Source organism: Perissodus microlepis, chromosome 11, assembly GCF_051167445.1.
Source record: "Perissodus microlepis isolate ML-2025 ecotype Zambia chromosome 11, ASM5116744v1, whole genome shotgun sequence".
NCBI classification, from domain to species: domain Eukaryota; kingdom Metazoa; phylum Chordata; class Actinopteri; order Cichliformes; family Cichlidae; genus Perissodus; species Perissodus microlepis.
Genome location: NC_140471.1, coordinates 7,641,893 through 7,661,852, shown reverse-complemented (window position 1 = coordinate 7,661,852; position 19,960 = coordinate 7,641,893). Strand labels below are relative to the sequence as shown.

Genomic DNA, 19,960 nt, shown 5'->3' with positions numbered 1-19,960 from the left:
TCTGTAACCATTAAGGTTCTCAGTCTCCATCTGGGTTTTTGCACTGGGATCATGACAGGGTGGAGGTCATTCTAGCTACAATTCACCCAATTCAGGAAGTGATTTGAAAAGGGTATAAACTAAGGCTTATCTAAATCTGTGTTTTATTGACACTGGCTGTCAGAGCTTAGGTATCTGTGTTGAGGGTAGTGTTAGCCATTGTCCTACTTTTACATGATTGCAGGCAAAAGCTTTAAGTCAGTCTGTTTGCTCAACAAGAGACCACAGAAGTTAATGGTCATGTTAAAGTTTGGTTTATTTGAATCGTGACTGAAACTGCTGAATAGCGATCAGAAATCTACTTTCCCATAAAAAGCTGAGTGTTTTCTGTGGGCAATTGAATTTAAATGTGACTTTTTTTTATGTCTACATCTTTATCTAGTAATTGATATATTAGAGCCATAGGCCATTTGTCCTATTATAAATAAATTATTGTTTTTTTCAGCATTTTGTCTGCTGGCTTGTTGATCTACACAGAAAAATGATCTAGTACAACTTTACAGCAGCTGGATGCTGGACAGCTAGGCCCAGCCATCATCTCTTACCTCCAATATTAAACAGGACTTTACCACCATGTGCTTTCAACAGTATGTAAACACTGGGCTGGGAGTATATTATATGTGGCTTCCAGGAGCTTAGATAATGAGAATGAGATTGTGAGACCCACACCTGCTATGACAAACAGCAGAGTTAGGCAGTGGTTTATTTTTCTAAGTACTGTTGTTGTCTTTATCATTTTATATCTTTTTTATAAAACATTACTTTGTACATTCATATATTTGTTACTGTAGCCAGATAAAAAGTGATAAAGGCTCATTATTAACCCTATCCCCATTAACTGTGACAGGTCAAGTACAGGCTAAAAAGTTAAATTGGGTTTAATGCAAATTCAAGAGAGTAAACCTTTTTATAATTTTTATTTTGTAAAACCAACTGTTGTTGTGAGAGGAGTACTGTGGCTGGTATACAGTTCCATATGGACAGATTATGTTCAGCGGGATAGTGCTGCAATGTCCAAGATTGTCTCAAAATTGTGTAGTAAGGGTCAAAGGAAATGAAAGTTGGGGTGTTGAATATGCTAAATACTGTATATTAAATATGTTCTCATTAAAGAGTGTCTGGATTGTATTGGGGGCCATAAGTCCACCAAACTGGACATTTAAAAAAAAAAAAAATTCCAGCCAAGATAGTATATCTGGTGCTGGTAAAACTGTCATCACCTCCTCCTAGAGATACCCTCTGCCACCTACTTTAGAAGTACTTTTTCCATAATTTAATAATTATGAAATCATGCAGCATCTTATTTAAATCTTATAATTAGGGGACAAAAGACAAACCAAAACTTTCTCCATGCTGGAAAAATGTGGGCTATTTGGCTGACTGAATATAGATTTAATCAGTGCAAATTTTGTGGAGAAGCCTACTGTAACAAGGACTACCACACATGTGCTTTTGAGTACCTTGACACATTTTTATAGGTCTGTCTATGGAGACTTGTCGATGAAATAATGTCACAAATATTTAAGGTCAAAATGAAGGCCAAGGTTGACTGTGGGTTTGGTTTGCATGTTATGGGTCTGGTGTGTGCTGGTGTGATCCTATCACATGATCATCTTCTTTTTTTCTCCCAATGTATTTGTGAATTCCTCAGTGTTTTTTCAGCGTGTTATTTCCCCTCTGTCTTCTCCCTTCATTTCTTTGCCTTTATGTCTTTGCAGGTGTTTGGGTTCCAGGCAGGGTTGACATGCCAGGATAAAGGATCTTTTTTACCTCTCATCCCCATCATCCCTTCGTTTAGTACTGCACTCTATGGAAAACTGATTCAGTTGCCTGCATTGTGGTGAGTTTTTAGCAGTTATATAACTGATTAAGTCTGCAAATTGCTAAAAGCCCAGTGTACATGCAGGGCATATTTCAAGTTATGATGAAAATAGAAATGTTATTGTTTCACCGGCCAGTGCCTGTAACAATTGTGTGAGGCACCAAAAAATTAACATAATAATGATAGCATCATTTCTGTATTGTGTGATCATGGAGGCAAAACATATAGGAAATGTTTACACACACACACACACACACACACACACACACACACACACACACACACACACACACACACACACACACATATATGACTATATATATAAAGATGTGCAATCTCTTGTGGGTTGTGGATCTGAGGGTATTTAAAGTGATGGATGAGGCAGTTTTTCAGCAGTCATGTGGGAAAACAGAACGACCGTCAGTGTGGAATAACTGCAACAGTTTCCTTACTTTGAAACACAAGAAGAAGAAAGACAGTGTTGTCTAGGGACATGAAAAAGTTGCTCCCTTTTTTTTTCTTTTTCTTTTTTTTTGTTGTTTACCAGACAGATGACTCATTGGAGATGTCTCTTAGCGGGAGGAAGAGACTTCAGAAGTTAAAGAAAAGGGATGAAGGAAAAGGAGACAATGTTTAGAGTTTGAGGATGGAACAGTTGGACACATTTGGATTTGAGCGGTGAGAGTAGTAAAGATGGAAAGGAAGAGGAACTGTTGGTACAGCATTAAACACTCTATGTGGAGACTGTAGACAGAATTGGGGGAATAATTTACAGTACTTAGTTTTTCTATGTTTAAGGTAAATAAACAGTTTTTAACTACAACTCTATTAATGCTATTAGTCATGAGGTTCAGTCATAAAGCTCCTCAGCTCTGCTGATAAAAAACAAAATCATTGCCTTGTTTAAAGGTAGTTACTATCTCCTAAATGGCTGAAAGGTATCCTTATGGAGTAATACTTGACCTGTAGCACTCCTGCTGGTGTTAGATGACTTCCTGGAAGTCCTGCTCTTCCTGGAAGTCCTGCTACTTCCTCATACATATTTAATTTTCATGAAGTTCAAACTTGCAAAAAGAACAAATATCAACTTGTGTCAAACTAACCCAAGCTTCAAGCTGAGCTGATGAGAGTTGAATCTCTGGCTGCAATCCAGAAACCAAACAGATTTTTTTTTTTTCTGTACACTGAAAATTTACAAATGTATAGCTGAAATAAAGATGAAGATGAGCACCAGGACAGTAGGCTTTTCCAGGTCATAAATGCAACCAGGAGCATTCCTGTCACTTTTTCATCAATCATGTTGGACACCGTGAATTGATCCCCCAGGATTACTAACAGTGTTCTGAGAGCAAACCTTTGGTGCAGTTGACCTGAACTGTGGTACATGTCATCATATATGCTGTGGCAGTGCATTAAAAGTCAGGGTTTTTTTTGCCTCACACAATTGTCAGTCACTATACATATTTCCCAGTTTGGGCTTCCAGTGACATCGTGAATTTGAAGATACATAGTGCTTTGTATTTCATTTCTAATTTTGTTGCATATTGGTCATGCGTTTCAGATCATCAAATTTTAATTCTAGATTAAGATAACTTTAGTAAATACAAAATGCAGTTTTTAACTAATGATTTTCTTTATTAAAATTAAGAGTCCTATCCAATATCACCTGGCCCTTTCCTTAGATATTAATAAAATATTCTGATTATGATTCAGTTTCACTTCCCACACTGAAGCCTAATTACTGCTAGATTCGATGAATCAAGGAATCACTTAAATAGAACCTGTCTGGCAAAGTGAAGCAGGCGAAAGGCAGTACATCATGCTATGATCTAAAGAAATAAAGTCATGACCTGATTCTAACCACAATTCTAAAACCAAGCCTTAACCCACACAAGCTCGCCAAGATATACTGTTCATGCAACACTTGTCTACACAAATTAAGTTAGTTTATTAGTTTATAGTAGGAAACCTGTCCAAGAACACAAGCTTAGAAGCCGATTTACCCCAATTAGTTGAGATCTAAACCTGTCGGAGCTGCAGATGGTTTTGACTTTTACTAACCTCGTTTCCAGGCACTACAGTATATCTGCTACCAAACAACTTTCACTCATGTCACTTTTCTTTTTTTTCTTTTTTTTTTTTAAACAGTTGTCTATTTTACTGTCACTCACTGTATTTTAGATGGGCTGGATTTGCTGCTTAGTGTTGTTAGTTTTGTCATTTCAGAGGTAATGTGACTTCTATTTGACCCTGTTCGTCTAAGCAAGAGGCAAGAAAGCCTGCCTCTTGACCTGTGTATTGCAAGTCAGAAACTAATAAACACAATGTGATAGTTTGCTCCTAGAAGAATGATGAAGAACAGGTTTGACAGAGTGCAGACAGTAGTTAGAAGAGATATATGCGAGTGGTTGTTTAACTGCTCACAGTTGGAATGTTTGAATAGTCAAAAAATGAATTAATGTTTTCCATTTCTTTTTTTTTTTCTGTCGCTTTCATAATGTTGAATACTCGTTTATGGGTCAGAATGAAAAGATAGAAATGGTCACTGACTGAGAGTTGGTCTTAATTTCATTTGACCTCTGGCCTCAGAGTGTTTGAACTCTTGCCCCATCTCACATTAAAACTCATACAACTTGTAATGGCAGAGTTGTGTTATAGATTGTATGCATTCATGGAAAACTGACAGCTTGAGGCTTCCTTTCACAACAGAAAAAAAACTGAGCCCAAGAGTGATACACTGGGTCACTATGGCACCCAGAAGATGCACTCCACCAGGTGGTAGTGTTTAAATTAACTTCGCTGGTATTTGTTTTGGGAGGGCTTGTCGTAGCTGATGCAACTTTAACAATATCCCTTTCCAAGATGTTCTCTTCTCTGACCAGACACTGAGCAGAGCTATACATGCTTCTGAAGTTTAAAATAACAGAAAGTGTGGAGCATTGACTGTGAGTAGGAGACACACACACATACACACCCTCAGGTGCCAGTAGGCAGCCAGCTCTTGCTTAAGTATGTATGACTGCCAGGTAATCATGGGAGATTTGAGGGACACTGAGTGTCTATGAAGACCACGCACCTCTGCTGATGAGCTGGCCGATGAGTGCATAGCTCAGATTTCCTTCAGTCTCACCACAAAAGCTCCCACTTCTCACAGTTGGTAACAAGGGGCTTTCACTGGGGAAATTACACTGCCTTGACATGTTCTCCCTGTCTGCCTTGGATTTCGTTGGGCATGGGGTTATATGTATGCAAGACCTCTGGGACTTTGTCTTTGCAGTTTTTAAATACAATGAAATTTTAGGAAAGTATAATTGCTCTGCAGCAGACTCTGACCTTGTAGTTTTCCATGCTGAAATCACCTAACATGAAGGCAGCCAAATGTCTTCTTGTTTTGTTGGTTGAAACGTCCAAGAAGTATCCAGGTGGTTGGTACAACCTTTCTTGTCAGCATTACTTAGGATGGGCACTCACTTGTGTTGTTTTAGCCTTGTACACTTGGCTTAATGCTATGGAGGAATTTTTGTTGTGTTAGTATAGAAATGTTGGATTGAACTGAATAGGTTGAAAACTGCACAAAAAAACTGGTCTGTTGGTTTTCCTAACATTGACAAAGTTTGCTCTCTAGCCAACCCATGACAGTGTGTTTAGACACCATTAATGAGTAATATATAACTACAAGTGAATGCTGTCTTATTGGTAAACATTAAGCTTAGGTCTACTTGATCACTGTCACTTGATTTCAGGCTGAGGTGTAGAGGTAAATTCTTACAGTAGGTGCTGGCTGAAACACTGAGATAATATGTCTTTAAAGATGGCACCATAAACTTTACCCACCTGAAGAGAATACAAATAGAAAGCTTTTGCATATATAGCATGTGTCACTCATTTATTAAGGTTGATCTCCTACCATATACATCGGTCCACTTCATATGATTAAATCAGCTGTTTCTTCCGGTCCACTTTAAGGACACAGTTGATGCTAAGTTAAAGGCAATCAGGCTCATTAACAATATATGAAAACTAAGCAAATGTCAGTTGCTATCAAACCCCCCCAAAAACTATAGTTGAATAAAAAGTTTTAAATTGCACCTTACACTTGTTCTCTTGTTTGTCTCATGATTTTAAGCCTCATATATAAATATGGAAACCAGTACTGTGCCAAGACTCCTTTGGTTTGATTCTGTTGGGATTTTCATTTTATTTTATTATACATTTGTCTTTCTGTTTATTATGTTTCAGTTTGACCAAAACGATGCATCTACTATTTATTAGAGTATGGTTTTTGTGCACAATAGCATGCTAAAATGATTTTCAATTTTTTTGTAGTTTATTGCACTTTTTTGCAATTTATGTAATTACTATGCACTCAATGCATACATATTGTTAAAATCTGGGTTATAATGGTTGTATTGATGTATAGCAACTTGAAATGCTCCCAAAAATGACTCCACAGCATGTAAAAATATAATATAAGCTCTGGCGGACTTGGTTCTATGGTAGGTCTTAAAGGGTTAAGAAATTAAAATCTCTGCTGCATCGTCATAGTTAATACTAATACTTTGTAATACTTTGCCCTTGACAAATAATTATAATTATAGACACTACAACTAATATCAATAAAAGGTAAACTAACTCAAAATTAAGAAATAAGAGCTAATTAGAAAATGTAAACTGTAATAACTCAGGGTTAGGTCTTGTGTTTTCAGCACAGCTGAACATAGCTGAGAAGAAGAGCATCAAAAGGTCAAGTCGCATTCGTTTTTTCTAAACTTTTTTGTTAAACAAACTTTGCAATCTATCAAACTCATGCAAAGAACTGTGGAACAAGTCTCTCTTCTTAATATGGTAAATGGTAAATAGACTGGTATATAGCGCTTTTCTACTCAATCTGAGCACTCAAAGCGCTTTACACAACTTGTACTTTCACTCAATCACACCCATTCGCACAAGCACTTTTTTCTACACTGTTTCTAAGTGCTTTCTATCTAAAGTTCATGCTCATGAATATACACTAGCATGAACTAATCAAATTAAAATCATTAGATTTCCAAAAGCCAAAAACCCTCTAAAATGCACTTTTAGTCCTGGTAAATTAAGGAGCAGCCGAGAGGCGTCGGGTTGTTCAGTGAAAGCCAATATATTGGCCCCCAACTTCACAAGGACTCTGCAGCATGTCTCAATTGGTTTGGCTGTTAAAGCTGTTATTCAAGATAGAAAAAGAGTGGGAGGAGGAAGGGAATGTTAGAAGTGCCACCTGCATCGATCTCTCCAAAACCTAACCTCACTCAGACACATGAGCACACATACACACACACACTTGAGCTCACACCATATAATATTGCTTATGCAGGGCCACCTGACTGCAGCAACATATGGAGACAGGCCAAGGCCGGGGCCCACCAACCAACCAAGCAACAAACCAGCAGCAGCTTAGTGTGGTTCGTCGCATTGCAGGCCATAATTCAAGCCCATGCCAGCTTTTATGTGGCATTTTTAGCAGCCCCTGTTACTCGTTCAGCTATTTCTTAGGGGATAATTTCCTAAAGTATGTGACATTACAGGTGCATGTTATATAGCCACAGAAAGCTGAGTTACTTTGCAAACGGTTCAGAATAGAAAAGAATGTTGGTTTTCCCTTGATATCTAATTATTGGTCCAAGTCTATTACACTGTCAATAGTTAGTTCAGCTTTTAACACTACCAGTAGGGTTTTTATGTGAAGTTGAGAAGTACATACTACTATGTCTGGACCAGTAGTCTAGACTCTAGATTAGCTCATGTTGTGATTTATGAAGGCTGCTTGAGGCATCTGAGGCATGAGGCTTCTGGTGTGATTGTAATGCCTCATTACTCCTGTTCATAGTTAGTCATAGCAAGCTGCTCCTGGTCTGTGTCTCCAAGCACAGCCAAGAACAGGAGGACAAATGCTTTCTGTGTCCTTGAGTAGAGATCCAACTCAATTTTAGCAAATATACATGAACAGCATTTACTCCTGAGAACATTGACTGTGGCTGTTATATTTGTCCAATAGCCATTTTGGCAGACAATATCATTAAGAAGTTGAACTGGTTAATCATTTTGGCTAAAGAAGACTGATTTGGGAGTTGCTGCTGGTTGGGGAAAAACACATTTGTGTGCTCTGAGTATACATTTTAATTACAAATTATAATGATTTTTGTATGATGTCATACATGCAGCTACTGCATCAACCATTGTGTTGTTCCACTAACCTTTGAGAAGCGTTGATTTCCTAATCAAGGAATCACTAAAAGGGCCTCAGTTAAGACCTTGCTCATCAAGGTTTTTGTGTGGGCAGGGTTAATGTTATAGTGAGCTGTCACTGTATGGTGTAGGATAATTGAATGACCTCAAATCAGCATGTGGTTCCTGTGGTCATGCTCAGCTTTGAGTTGTAGTTCGGAGGCCACGGGAGCAGTGGGGAATTCATTTGGCTCAACAAGGCAACACATGCTCCCTGTTCTTGCAGAAACATGGAAATGTTTTCCGAACATTTTCACATGTTGAAGTCGAATGGACGTGGGCATAAACTGCAACAAAGTAGTCTTTATGTATTAACAGGTGTGCATTAAAAGCCTGGAATGACATATGATGTAATATTGTTCCACTTTTAACTCTGAAGCATCTGACTGTAAAGGATTGTGAGCTGCAGGGTAAAACATCATATTTCTTGTGGCACAGTCTATAAACTTCTTTGGCCAACTTTGTGGTAAGGATTTTTTCTCCTCTGCATCTGCTTTCAGATGCTTTTATTTGGTTTTCTAGCTGACGGAGATCAGTGGATGTATTGAAGAACGTTGTATTAAGGGTATGGTATTGGCAAATGCAAGACTTGTGCTCGTAGTGATTGATATCCCTATTCTTATGGAGACTTCTGTGCCGGTCTTGACAGTCAAACTGGTCCGTCCTAGTATAATCATATTCACTATATACTTACCCCTGTGATTGCAAGTGTCATTTGGTGGCTTAAATCAACATGGGTTTAGAACAAGCGCTAAAGGACATGTTATGCTTTCAAGAAACAATAATTTGCTGTCCAAGAATATCTGTTGAATTTAAACTTAACCACAAACTTTATTTGTATATATAGATGAGGGCTAAGATGGTGGATTCAGGAGCAGCTGTAGATGTTTTCAGTTGACTGAAAGATTCTATTAATTCCTGAATTAGTCATCTGAGGAACTGAAGCTTGAGGGAGGGAAAACAGTGGGAAATGGGGAAGGATACATGGATTATCAGCTCTGAGTGGATTATCATCTACTGTGGTGTGCATTCCACTGTCCTTTCCTCCTCACCAGCCCATAATACTGATCCACTGCTTCCTAGAAAGAAGCTCATTCACTTTTTACTGCACGAGAAGAAAACTACAAGTAGTAATAAAGCTTGGAGTAATAAATGGTGTCGCCATAATAAAGTCTAAGCTGTATTTAGCTAAGCAGCGTGGAGTTAAAAAAAATGTATAATACAAACTGGTATTACTTCTTGTCATGCGCATGAAGGTCAAAGACAATGGAGGAGAGGAGGTGGTCCATTCACTTGGGTTACAAAAGGATGGTGAGAGGAAAAGCCAGTGCTTTATTGACTCCTGCAGATGTTACAATAAAGGGACAGTCCAAAGCAAAATCTGTATAGCATAAATATGCTATTAGGTTTGCAGTCTGTAGGTTGAGATTCTCTTATCTCTATCTATCTGTGTCCTTGACAAAAACCGCATGTCTACCACAGCTGGACAGAAGCAGGAAGCTATACACACACACACACACGCCCCCCATTATGCAAACACATACACAGGCCTCTTGATATGTTTTCCTTTAACGCCTGATGAACCACGTCATTGCCATTTTCTCGCCTTGCGGTCTGCAGCTGTCTGCACAACTTGATTAAAACATTTCTTTTAGTAATCCCTGTGTAATGAAGCCCTCTCCTGAGAATGGATCTCAGTGCATGTATTCATGTGTGTCCATGTGAGGTTGTGTGCATACGTGTGTGATTTGGGTCAGGGGTGCTCCAGATGGGAGGAACGGGAGGGCTGCGTCTGTGTCTATGTGTGAGAGACGAGAGAGAGTGTTGGGTTCTGTGAAGAGTTTCGACTGTTCAGGACCAGTGACTGAGAAATGCACACACTGAACACCTTTGACCCAAAGGAACTGCAAAACTTTGAGCCGTGGCTACACGTACAGTCCACGTCTACCGCTAACTCATTCGCTGACCCTCTGCATAGCTGTTAAAGACACTGGCTATGTTACAGAATGCTGATTGTTACAAATCAACATAAGACGGACTTGAAAATACCTTGAATATGGTGCAAAGGAAGGTGAAGGCAATGCAACACCAGAACTTTAAAAGAAATTCCTTGTCACGCATAATGTGTAACCTCACTATATGATGGAAAGATTATTTAATTTAAAATATTTCCTTATTGATCACTACACTAACTATATATCTGCACAACTGAGGAATCCAGAGCCCAGTTTAAATCAAAATTCAAGTCATAATCATACATAAATTTTAAGGGACATAAAATTTTTCAAATTATATCACCAAGTTGTAAGTTGTACCTCGTTTTGCTAAAAATATAATTTAGGTTTTCTTTCTACATGAGGCTTAGCTGCAGCTGCAGCTACATTTCTCATAAGAACAATGACATAGACCATGTACGGTCAATAAAATGAATTACTGGAAAGAATTATGAGAGTTAACGGTACCTTTAAATGAGTTTCTTGTCTATCATTTTTCAAGAGGCTTATTTATCCATGTTTGACTGGATCACTTTTCTGTAGTAGTGTTTTTTCAGGCTCTTTAGATGCTAGCCATTTAACCCAATTGACCTCCAGGTGGCAAAATGATAAAAAGTTTTCCCCTCCTCCCCAGTTGGTCACTTAGGTGTTTTTGTTCAGTGTGAAGTGCTTACATGATTTATAATCTTCGTTTGGAGGCTTTGCAAGACACTGTAGTGTGTCTTTTGTAGTATGATAAAAGAGGGGACTTTAGAGCAGCCCATAAGTCACTCTGGTTATTTTCAAGAGGGGGTCAGTGACCTTGGCTCGGAGAGATTGGGAATTCTCCAGTACTTTAGATCAGTCTGCACCACAAAGAAAAAAGGACAAAAGGTACAAGCTGTCAGTCTTCCCTTCCCTCCACCTGGAGTCTAAATCCCTCCATAGAAGCTCTGGAAATAGTAGAAGAGGATTTTGTCAACTAGTTGAGTTGGGAAATGTTTGTATTGGTTAATTAAGGTGAGGTGTGACAGTGAATGATTTGAAGAAACTTTAGATAACTGGTCTCAGGACAGTGGCTATCTGTTGTATCTATCAGACAAATATGTCAGCCCGTAATGGATTGCATTGGTGTTACTTTGGACTTTGAAAATAGGTTCAGATAAGTTAAAGTCAAGAGAAAGTCTCACATTGTCAGCCTTGTGGAAAGTTAATTGACGGTCCTATTTGCATTTTTTTTAAACTGCCTTTAATTTAACATTCATCATGTTGCACTTTTAACAGCTTATATTGGTAAAGGTTTTTATGAGTAATTTCCCATTTAGCCCCCTTGGAGAAAAAAAAAAAGCCTCTGTGCCAGGGAATGGGTCTCTGTGCGAGTGTGCCTTTTTCTTTTTCTGTGGTCTATGGAGAGACCAGACACCTTGCTCCACATTTACTGCTGATGTCCCAGAACCCACAGCTGTCTATGTTGTTGTGTTTTGGAAAGAGTGAGGCAACTGATTTTTGGTACTGTACAGGATATGAGTAATAAGAAAATGTAGGTTCTGGAAACTGTGCGCAGGTTCCAAGCTTGTATTCTGGGACACTATGTAAACCATTAGGACCAGCTGCACCTGGTAATAGTCCTTCAATCTCACAAGATGCTGATCTTTAAAAAATGAATTTTCTTGTAACATGAGGACTTGCTTTTTTGTATTTCTCACTTATTGTCTTTTTCGAAACATCTTCACCAATGCCAACATATCAGGATTGGAACCAATTACTGAACATTTATGCAACACAAACCAGCTTTCTTTAATTATGCTACCTTCATTTATTTCTGTAAAAGTACAAAGCAACAACATATCAGTTACATAATCTATTCCTGCTTGAGTTTGTACTGGAGCTTTTCCACATACTTCCTTTAATGAGACTCCCATTTAATGTATTATTTTACCTGGAGAATAACATAGACTTGCAAGTCTGTATTCTTATGCTACATATGCTTGTTGTTTTCCCCTTGTTCTTTTTTGTGTTCTCTGCATGGCTTAATCGTGTTTTTCTTGTTCTTTTTCTCTTTTCCCCTTGTTTCGCTCTGGTTGAAGAACATGCTTCCTTTCAGTATTATAGATGCTTAGCATAGTGCATCTTTTCAGCCTTAAGTGTTGGCACCTAATTTTATAACTGCTCCAGTTGCAGGTTGTTAGAGCAGCAGCCCTTGTCAGCTGTAGCCTCATTACTCCTGCTCATTATGCTCTGGCCCACTAACCTGCTCGTACTGGTTTATAGTGTGTATGTGCACTTTTGCCAACATTATTTATTTGTGTCTGGACAGGTATATGCATTTTTGTGGTTATGTGTGGCCTAAAGCAGCAGTTAAAGATCGATAGCTATAACCCCAGCTGTACTTGTCTAAATATAGCTGTGACCACAGTCATATTAGACCAGGATGCTGATTAGCACCATTAAGACCACTGGCCTAAATGAATGCCAACTATGATTATGTGAAATATTTATTGTGGGTTTCCAAAAAAAACCCCAAAAAATTTAAGGATGCTAACCAAAGTATTTGGTTATCATGTTATTTTCTTTCTAGCTTCTATGATGTTTCAATAATTCTTTTATTGGCTAAAATATACATTTTAATCTGTTCCTGCTTCGTGTCCAGATTTGGTCCTGTGCACAGAGGAAACAAGCTAGGCAAACAGTACCACAGCTGGTGTGGTACTTTTAGCTCTGACTCATGCTTCAGCCCAACTTCATGCCCTGTTTGCTTGATTTGGACTGAGACTCCAGCCAGTCAACTAGTTGTTCACCAGGAAGGTCAGGATGTGTTAGTCCTGGTCTAGTTCTGACTCCAACAGGGAACAGATGGGAAATATGGCCTAATGTTTCTCAAATACATTTGAGCTTTTCCTCTGAAATACATCAAAGGACAGCTGAAATTGAAATACCAAATTTTCTCCTTTTCCTGACTAATTTTAATTTTCTTTTAACACATTCCTGGTGGCCTCTGCATTTTAATGAAAAAGTTATTGACTTAAAGAACCACTGTGAGGTCAGAGACAGGCTATTCAATGAGGCACTGAAGTTAAAGCCAAGAGCCTGAGTTAGGACCTAAAATGGGTTGTGGGCACCCTTCTGGTAGGTCTCCACATTATAGTATAGAATAGTATTCTCTAATGAGTTTTGCTCCCCAAGCTACAGACTAATAGGCTTTCTGCACTATAACAGTAAAATACATGTTAGTTATTGTTAGTTCCATTGTGCATAGCTAATGTATGTTTCAAGGCAAATATTTTAATGTTGTTTGTTACTGCAGGTGATGCTGCAGGTGTTATTTTGAATCTTTTTGAGGTTTTTTTCCCACAAAGCTTGCGGCAACAGTGAAACACTGCCTGCCAGAAAGCTGTTTACCATGTTGCAGCAAGAAACACTGACCGTGCCAGCTACTTAATGAAATCCGATGAGTGCCTGGCTGTCTTTGCATACAGCATTCCCAAAACACCCTAATGAGAGTTTCTGTTTCTCATTTGAATCCAAGATCCAAGTTGCTGTTCGCAAAGAATTGGGCATAATATAATAAAAACAGGTGCATAATTAAAGTTTTAGGGGACCACATGCACATGACAGCTCCCCTTAAATGCTATAAACACTCAAATAAGGCAACAAACTTTCATCCCTTGCCAGTCCTCTCATTGAAGTGGCTTTGCAGGCACATTTGCTCTGCATGTGGGGACATTGTTGTTGCCGGCTTCCCTTCACTTTCTTTTGTTCAGCTGCAGTATCTTGCTATGTGCACACACAGTGTGCACATATTTGAACGCACAAAAGCACACGAGAAACTCTTTGATTGATGTCTTGTTGTATAGCATACAACAGTAGTGACTTTTACTAGCAGAAAAGCATGACATGGTATGGTTTCCTATGTTGCCACCACATGTAGGCACAGAATTTTAAACGTATATGTGTGCCGTCAAGGTAAACTCATTGACCCAATCAGGTTTGAATTTTCTTTCTTCTTTTCTTCCTGTGTTTTTCCTGTAGCCTTACATCTCTCTTTATCAAACGTGCTCTCACTTTCTGTCTCGTAGAAGACACAGCAGATGCTTAAGAAATCTGGGTCTGCCTGTGTGCAGCTAACTGCTCATGTCACCCTGCCGAACCACCCAGGAGCAGAAGAAAGGGAAAGATAAAGAGACTTGAAGAAAGAGAGGGAGGGAAGCAGAGAAGTTAAATGATTGCAGAGCTGCTGAGCGCAGAGAAAGGCCTTGTGACATGTCCCACACTCAGAACTGGGACCAGACCAAAATGGGTGCGTGATTAAATGAACTGTGATGCTCGCTCCTGACACGCTGCAGCCATCGTTTGAATTAGTCACAGTTCTATTTTCAATGAAACCTCCACTCATAGGGCAGATTCTATTACAATAAGTACTCAAGTGAACACACATGCAATACATAGATGGGTATCTGTGCTGGGGGCACTGCCAGTCCTCAAAATCCTAGACCAAGAAACTTTAGTTCCACTCCTATTTTCCTGCCTTGAGAACATGAGAGGAAAACAGGAGTGGAACTAAAGAGACTTGTTTGACTGTGCTTATTTCAGCCTGCCTAGCCTCAGGCTTTGCTATAAGTAGTAAAAAGAAAAGCACAACGACAACATTTCTGATGTTTCTGATATTAAAATAATTTCTAATAAGAAAAGTGCAAAACACCCGGCAGAACATCACAACCAATTATTGCAAAGTTTAGGTTAGGCTGTGATTTGGTGTTTAAATAAAGCATCCCTAAAGGAATTTCCGATGTAAAAATAGGAAGGTTTCTTCACCTTATCCAATGACATATTTACAAATGTAAAATCACAAATAATGAACATCTGTGCTACACGATATCATTAAAAGATTAAGATAATCTGGAAAAATGTCTGTACGCAAAGGACCAAGGCCGAACTCATTATTGAATGGCAATGATCTTTGATCAATGCAGACATTTTGTTCTGAGAAATTCATTGGCAATGGATGTCTAAGGGGTTAGACCAAATTTATTGCTTCATCTGCAAGTGGAAATTAAAGCTCTACCATGCAAAGAAAAAAAAAAAAAGAAAAGTCAAAAGCCAGACCTAGAAACTACTGAGTCCCAACTACTTGAAATCATGGATGCTGTGTTTTTTTTTGGGGGGGGGGGGGGGGGGGGGCGGAACTATCCAGCTTCTTATCAGCACAGAGTTTAAAGCCGGCAACTATAATGTTATAGTGGTAGATATGGCTATGGTTATCTTGCAATGGTTTTATTCGTGCTGAAAGACACAAACAGAAACAACATACTTGCTGCCCCTGCTCATGATGTCCTTCTCAGGGAGAGCCTTGTTTATTTCAGCAAGACATTCCCAAACCACATTCTGGACAATTCTACAATTGCACGGCTCTTCAGTTAGTCTAGATGCTAAACTGACTAAACACATCACCCGTTAAAATATTTGCCAGATTATACAATGAGAAATGCTACAAAGGACGCCCTGAACTGTTAAACAGCTAAAATCTTACATCAAGGAAAAATGGGGAAAGGGTTGGCTTTAAGGTCCAAAGCAGCTGTTCTTAACTCCTTCACGCTTTTGTTAAACGAAGAGTTGATGCAACATCATTGTGACACATGCCTCTGTACCAAGTGCTTGCAACATAAAAAAACCCCACATTTCTCATTTAAATCATTGTTTTTCTTTTTAGTTCTGCTGCAAAAATAAACACTTGTAATTAACTTTGGATTAAAAACAAGTCATGAAACAAAATCTGTTTTGATTATTTTGTTTAGTTGGTTTTTTTTTTTTACATTTTACACAGCATGCTAACTTTTTTGAAGACTGGGTTGTAAATGAAAAAAATGAAAAAAGCAAGTGTGTGTGTGTGTGTGTGTCAGATGAGAAATGAGAGCATGCTCCGCTGAATTTCTGATGGACAGAGGCCTGGAGAACTCCATCGGACTGTGGTGTTACCTCATCCCCCTGAACGCTCAACTCATCAGCTCGTCATACGCGCAGACTCACACAAACTCGCTCCCCCCACACTCTTGGAGACAGATGAAATATTAAAGGCGTAGAGATTCTTTTCAGGGTCGGATTTCTGGGCTGTACATCTTTTCACATAAATCATCATCACAGTTTTGACGGAGGGGAGGGAAGGGTCGACAAACTAAACCTACCTGCCAAGTAACTAAGGAAAGCTTGGCTCACACTTGGTACTTCTTCAATTTACTATTGGAATGTAGTTCTACTTATTTGGCCCTTGGCGCTATCAATGAGCTGTTTTATATTGTGATGTGATATTGATGGATTTGTGGAAGCTGTGAACCATTTGTTTCCACCAGTGTCTGTTTCATTTAGAGCGTATTGGCATTTATGTGTATCTGACTCTGTCTTGTCCCTTTTCTTGCAGGAGCAAAAGGTCTTCAGTCCCCACCACAGAGTTTATTTTTGAACTTCCCCACTTCACTATACAGGCCACAAGGGCCCAGACACTTTTGCTCCAAACAATCTGTCAGAGCTGGACCCACAGCATGGTCAACGGAGCGCCAGTGACACTTAATGAAAGTCTGCTTACTGAAGTGTACAAGGCTCCAGGTGAGTAACACGAGACAATACGAAGCTTGCCTTGCCTTTGCTAATAGCAAAACCACTTAACACAGAAATCCAGATTCATTCTTTTCTTGCCCCTGACCAAGCTCATAAGAATAATAGTCTTTTTCTACTGCTCTTTGATCTGCTTACACTGTAGTGATTGTAGGTTGAGGCCTGTCTACAGAGAGGAGACAGAGTAGGACACTGAAAATCACCTCTAGTTGGATTTTTGTGTGTGTGATGAATTTGCGTCTATTTCTTATTTGTGCATGTGTATCTTACACTGACACAAGTTGTACGGTGACTTCTTCTTTCTGTGAAGAGTTACCAGAGTAGCAAAGACATGTTTATAATTGCTCACCAGGGGAACGCTCTGTTTTTTAGTTGTTATAATATGTTACTGTAAGGTAGCAATATTTCTGCAATGGCAGCTAAGTCACTTGATTTATTATATCCTTTTAATGGCTCAGTAGTGATGGAACAAAGAACAAACATACTCATCTGGTCTCTCTTAGACCAGAGTATTAGATGTTAAGGCATTCATTGTTGTTCTTGATTTATTGAACATTTTTTGAGGATAACTCTCGTTTGTCCTCGCAAACTTTATTTATCGTCCTTTGTTTACTTGTACCAGTAAATTGTCAGGAAAGATATATTGAACTGGCTAATATTAAAAGTGATTTGACTTTCTTATGAAAACCTTTCCAGTTATTTCTGAGGGCACAGTACATTTGTCAGACTGTCACTGATGGGAAAACAAGCCAACTCGAAAGCATTGAACTCTGGGCAAATTGGCATGCATGTATCTAGAACTGAAGTTCTCCAAGTATACACGAGTTCACACGAGACACTTGAAGACCAACTTGTCTTATTGGGGCCCAATGTGGGCTGCTGGACCTGCAGCTGAGACCAAATTAACTCTGAAATGCTTCATGTCACCTAGGGTGTCTTAATGGTCAAATAATAAATTTTGTCCCTTGTTAAAGAAAGGTAGGGGAGTCTGAATTCAATAAAACAGTAGCGTTTCTCATGACGGTAGCATCTGGACAGTCCTCTGGAGGGCCTGGGATTTTCCAACTCATTAGGATCATGTTGTTTGGTATGCCGTCAACATTCTCCCCCAGCCAAGCCAGCCAAGCTACCTTTTTCACCGTTGTGTAGCCGCCAAAATTTATGAAGCTGGTCTCCCGTGGAGTGAAGTCAAATATTCCTCTCCCCTCATTTTGCCTTTCTCTTGGAACGGGGCTTGAATAGCGACATGGAGAAACATTTGCACATCTGGTCCATGTGCTGGCAGGCTAGAAAAGGAGCAGTGGGGGCTTAGAAGAAAAGAAAGTTTGAGCTTAAAAGGCATGAGACTTGAGGAGAATAGGTGGTGTGCTGGGTAAGTATATGTAGGGAAAATACTCAGGAATAATTCCTATGATATAACCAAAAATGTCTAGTACTGTATCTGCTTTTGCAATTTCGGGAACACTCATACCTTAAGGGAGATGTGTGCTGTGCGGTTGGTAAGAAAATAAAGTTTGCCACGGCGACACCAGCCGCTATTTTTCCGTAAGTGTGACTTACTGGCTCACTGGCTGCAGATATTTGTGGTAAAGGTGGCAGATCTAATGCAACACAAGATTTGGGTTTAAACCATGAGATTGTTCTCGTGTCCCCAACTGCTGTAGCAGTCATCAAGGTATTGCCAGCACACAACTGATACACGCTGAAGCTAAATACTGAAGACGGCAAACAAACGCTGTTCACTTTGAACATATGCTTTTTCATTCTTTTAGGAATTTGTCCTCCCTTCTCTCCTTTTGATGTTGCAAAGTTTTTCAATAGGGGAAGGTGTTTCATATTGAAGTCTAGCTGATAACACAGATGGTCAGTGTCCTTCGCGGGAGGGAAACGTTTAGGTATGAGAATTAATTCGCTGTCCAAAAGAAATTCCACATTTCAGCATTTCACGGGCAAACGCAACAGCTTCAGTTTTAATCTCAAGGCACTGACAGACTGTAAAATATTCAAAAATATTAAGAGCAACATTCAGAGACTAAAATTCATTGCAGCTGACTGGAACACAGCCGCTAGGACTTGTAATACTTTGAGTTACTGTGGTGCTCAGTGGCAACTACAGGAATAACACAGCGCATAGCACATCCAGTGTAATCTGTGTTTCACAAGACCAGATATGAGTAAAATAAGAAAACATACCGTAAAATTATATTTTCCTTGTCACTCGATTGCATGTCTGCATGGTTTATCACACAGCTGTCTGTGGGACTGTTGATTTCCAGTGAGCTTGGACATTACTCCAACATTCTCCTTTGCATTCCAGTGAAGTCCACACTAGTGTTGTATTTTATTGGTGAGCCATGCAGCAAACAGTATGTCATTATTGGTATCTCTAGCTGAAAATGGACAGGTGTGTGCCCATATGTGCATGCACGCTTAGACTATGTGCCTTTGTGCTCAGAAGGTTAGCATCAGCTGGTTTGGCTCTACTTTACTTCACTCCTCATTCATAACTTATATTTTGTTTTAGAACCTAGTATTTTTCCCTTTTAAGCTTCATCTCAATTTATTTATGTATTTTTCTTATGCTTTTAAGTCTTCTCTGTTGACAACTTTTATTTTGTTCCCAATTCTTTTTGGATTTGTCACTAGCTCCTCTTTTGTATTCTCCTCTTTTTTTGTAATTGTCAGAATTCCCGGTTCTATGTTATATGCGTGTTCTAATGTTTATATACATCATGCATGTTATTGTGGTTTTTAGTAGCAGCAGTAGTAATAGTAGTAGCCAGTAATTCCTGTCTACCAATACTTTTACCCACTACTAACCTCAGATTTGGCAACACACTGACCACAGTGACCTCCCACATCTTACTCAACTCTATGCAGTTCTGTGTGAGTGTAAAATACACCGTGCGTAAGAATTGTGTCTATGTGTCTAATTTTGGTAGTGAAAAAGTTTAATCCACCCAGATTCTTTTTGTCATTGCTATTTGCTGACCACATTAGGCTCTCACATGTATTTCTACTGACATCTCAAGGATATATTATTGAAAGCAGTCTTATTAAATGTCTGAATGAATAACCAGTTTACACTCAGCACTGGTACAAAGCCTGATTAGAAAAAGATGATAATTATGAATAAGCCTTGTGCCCTTTCCTGCTTTCATTCAAGTCTGTGTGTGTAGTTAAGTATTTCTGTCTTTGTCACATCTGTGACAGAGCAACAATTCCATATACCGCAAGTGCACAACCTTGGAGCAGCTCA

The 19,960-nt window shown here is 39.1% G+C and overlaps 1 protein-coding gene across 4 annotated transcripts in view; it reads left to right on the top strand.

The window, feature by feature from the left end:
• The window catches only part of vps13b (vacuolar protein sorting 13 homolog B), a 298,568-nt gene that overhangs the window by 55,021 nt on the left and 223,587 nt on the right, over positions 1-19,960 (top strand). For all 4 annotated transcript variants that reach the window (XM_084942710.1, XM_084942712.1, XM_084942711.1 and 1 more), the window contains 2 exons: positions 1,758-1,879; positions 16,508-16,692. In XM_084942710.1, the coding sequence (XP_084798836.1) occupies positions 1,758-1,879; positions 16,508-16,692 (307 nt within the window). The remainder of the gene's footprint in view (positions 1-1,757; positions 1,880-16,507; positions 16,693-19,960) is intronic.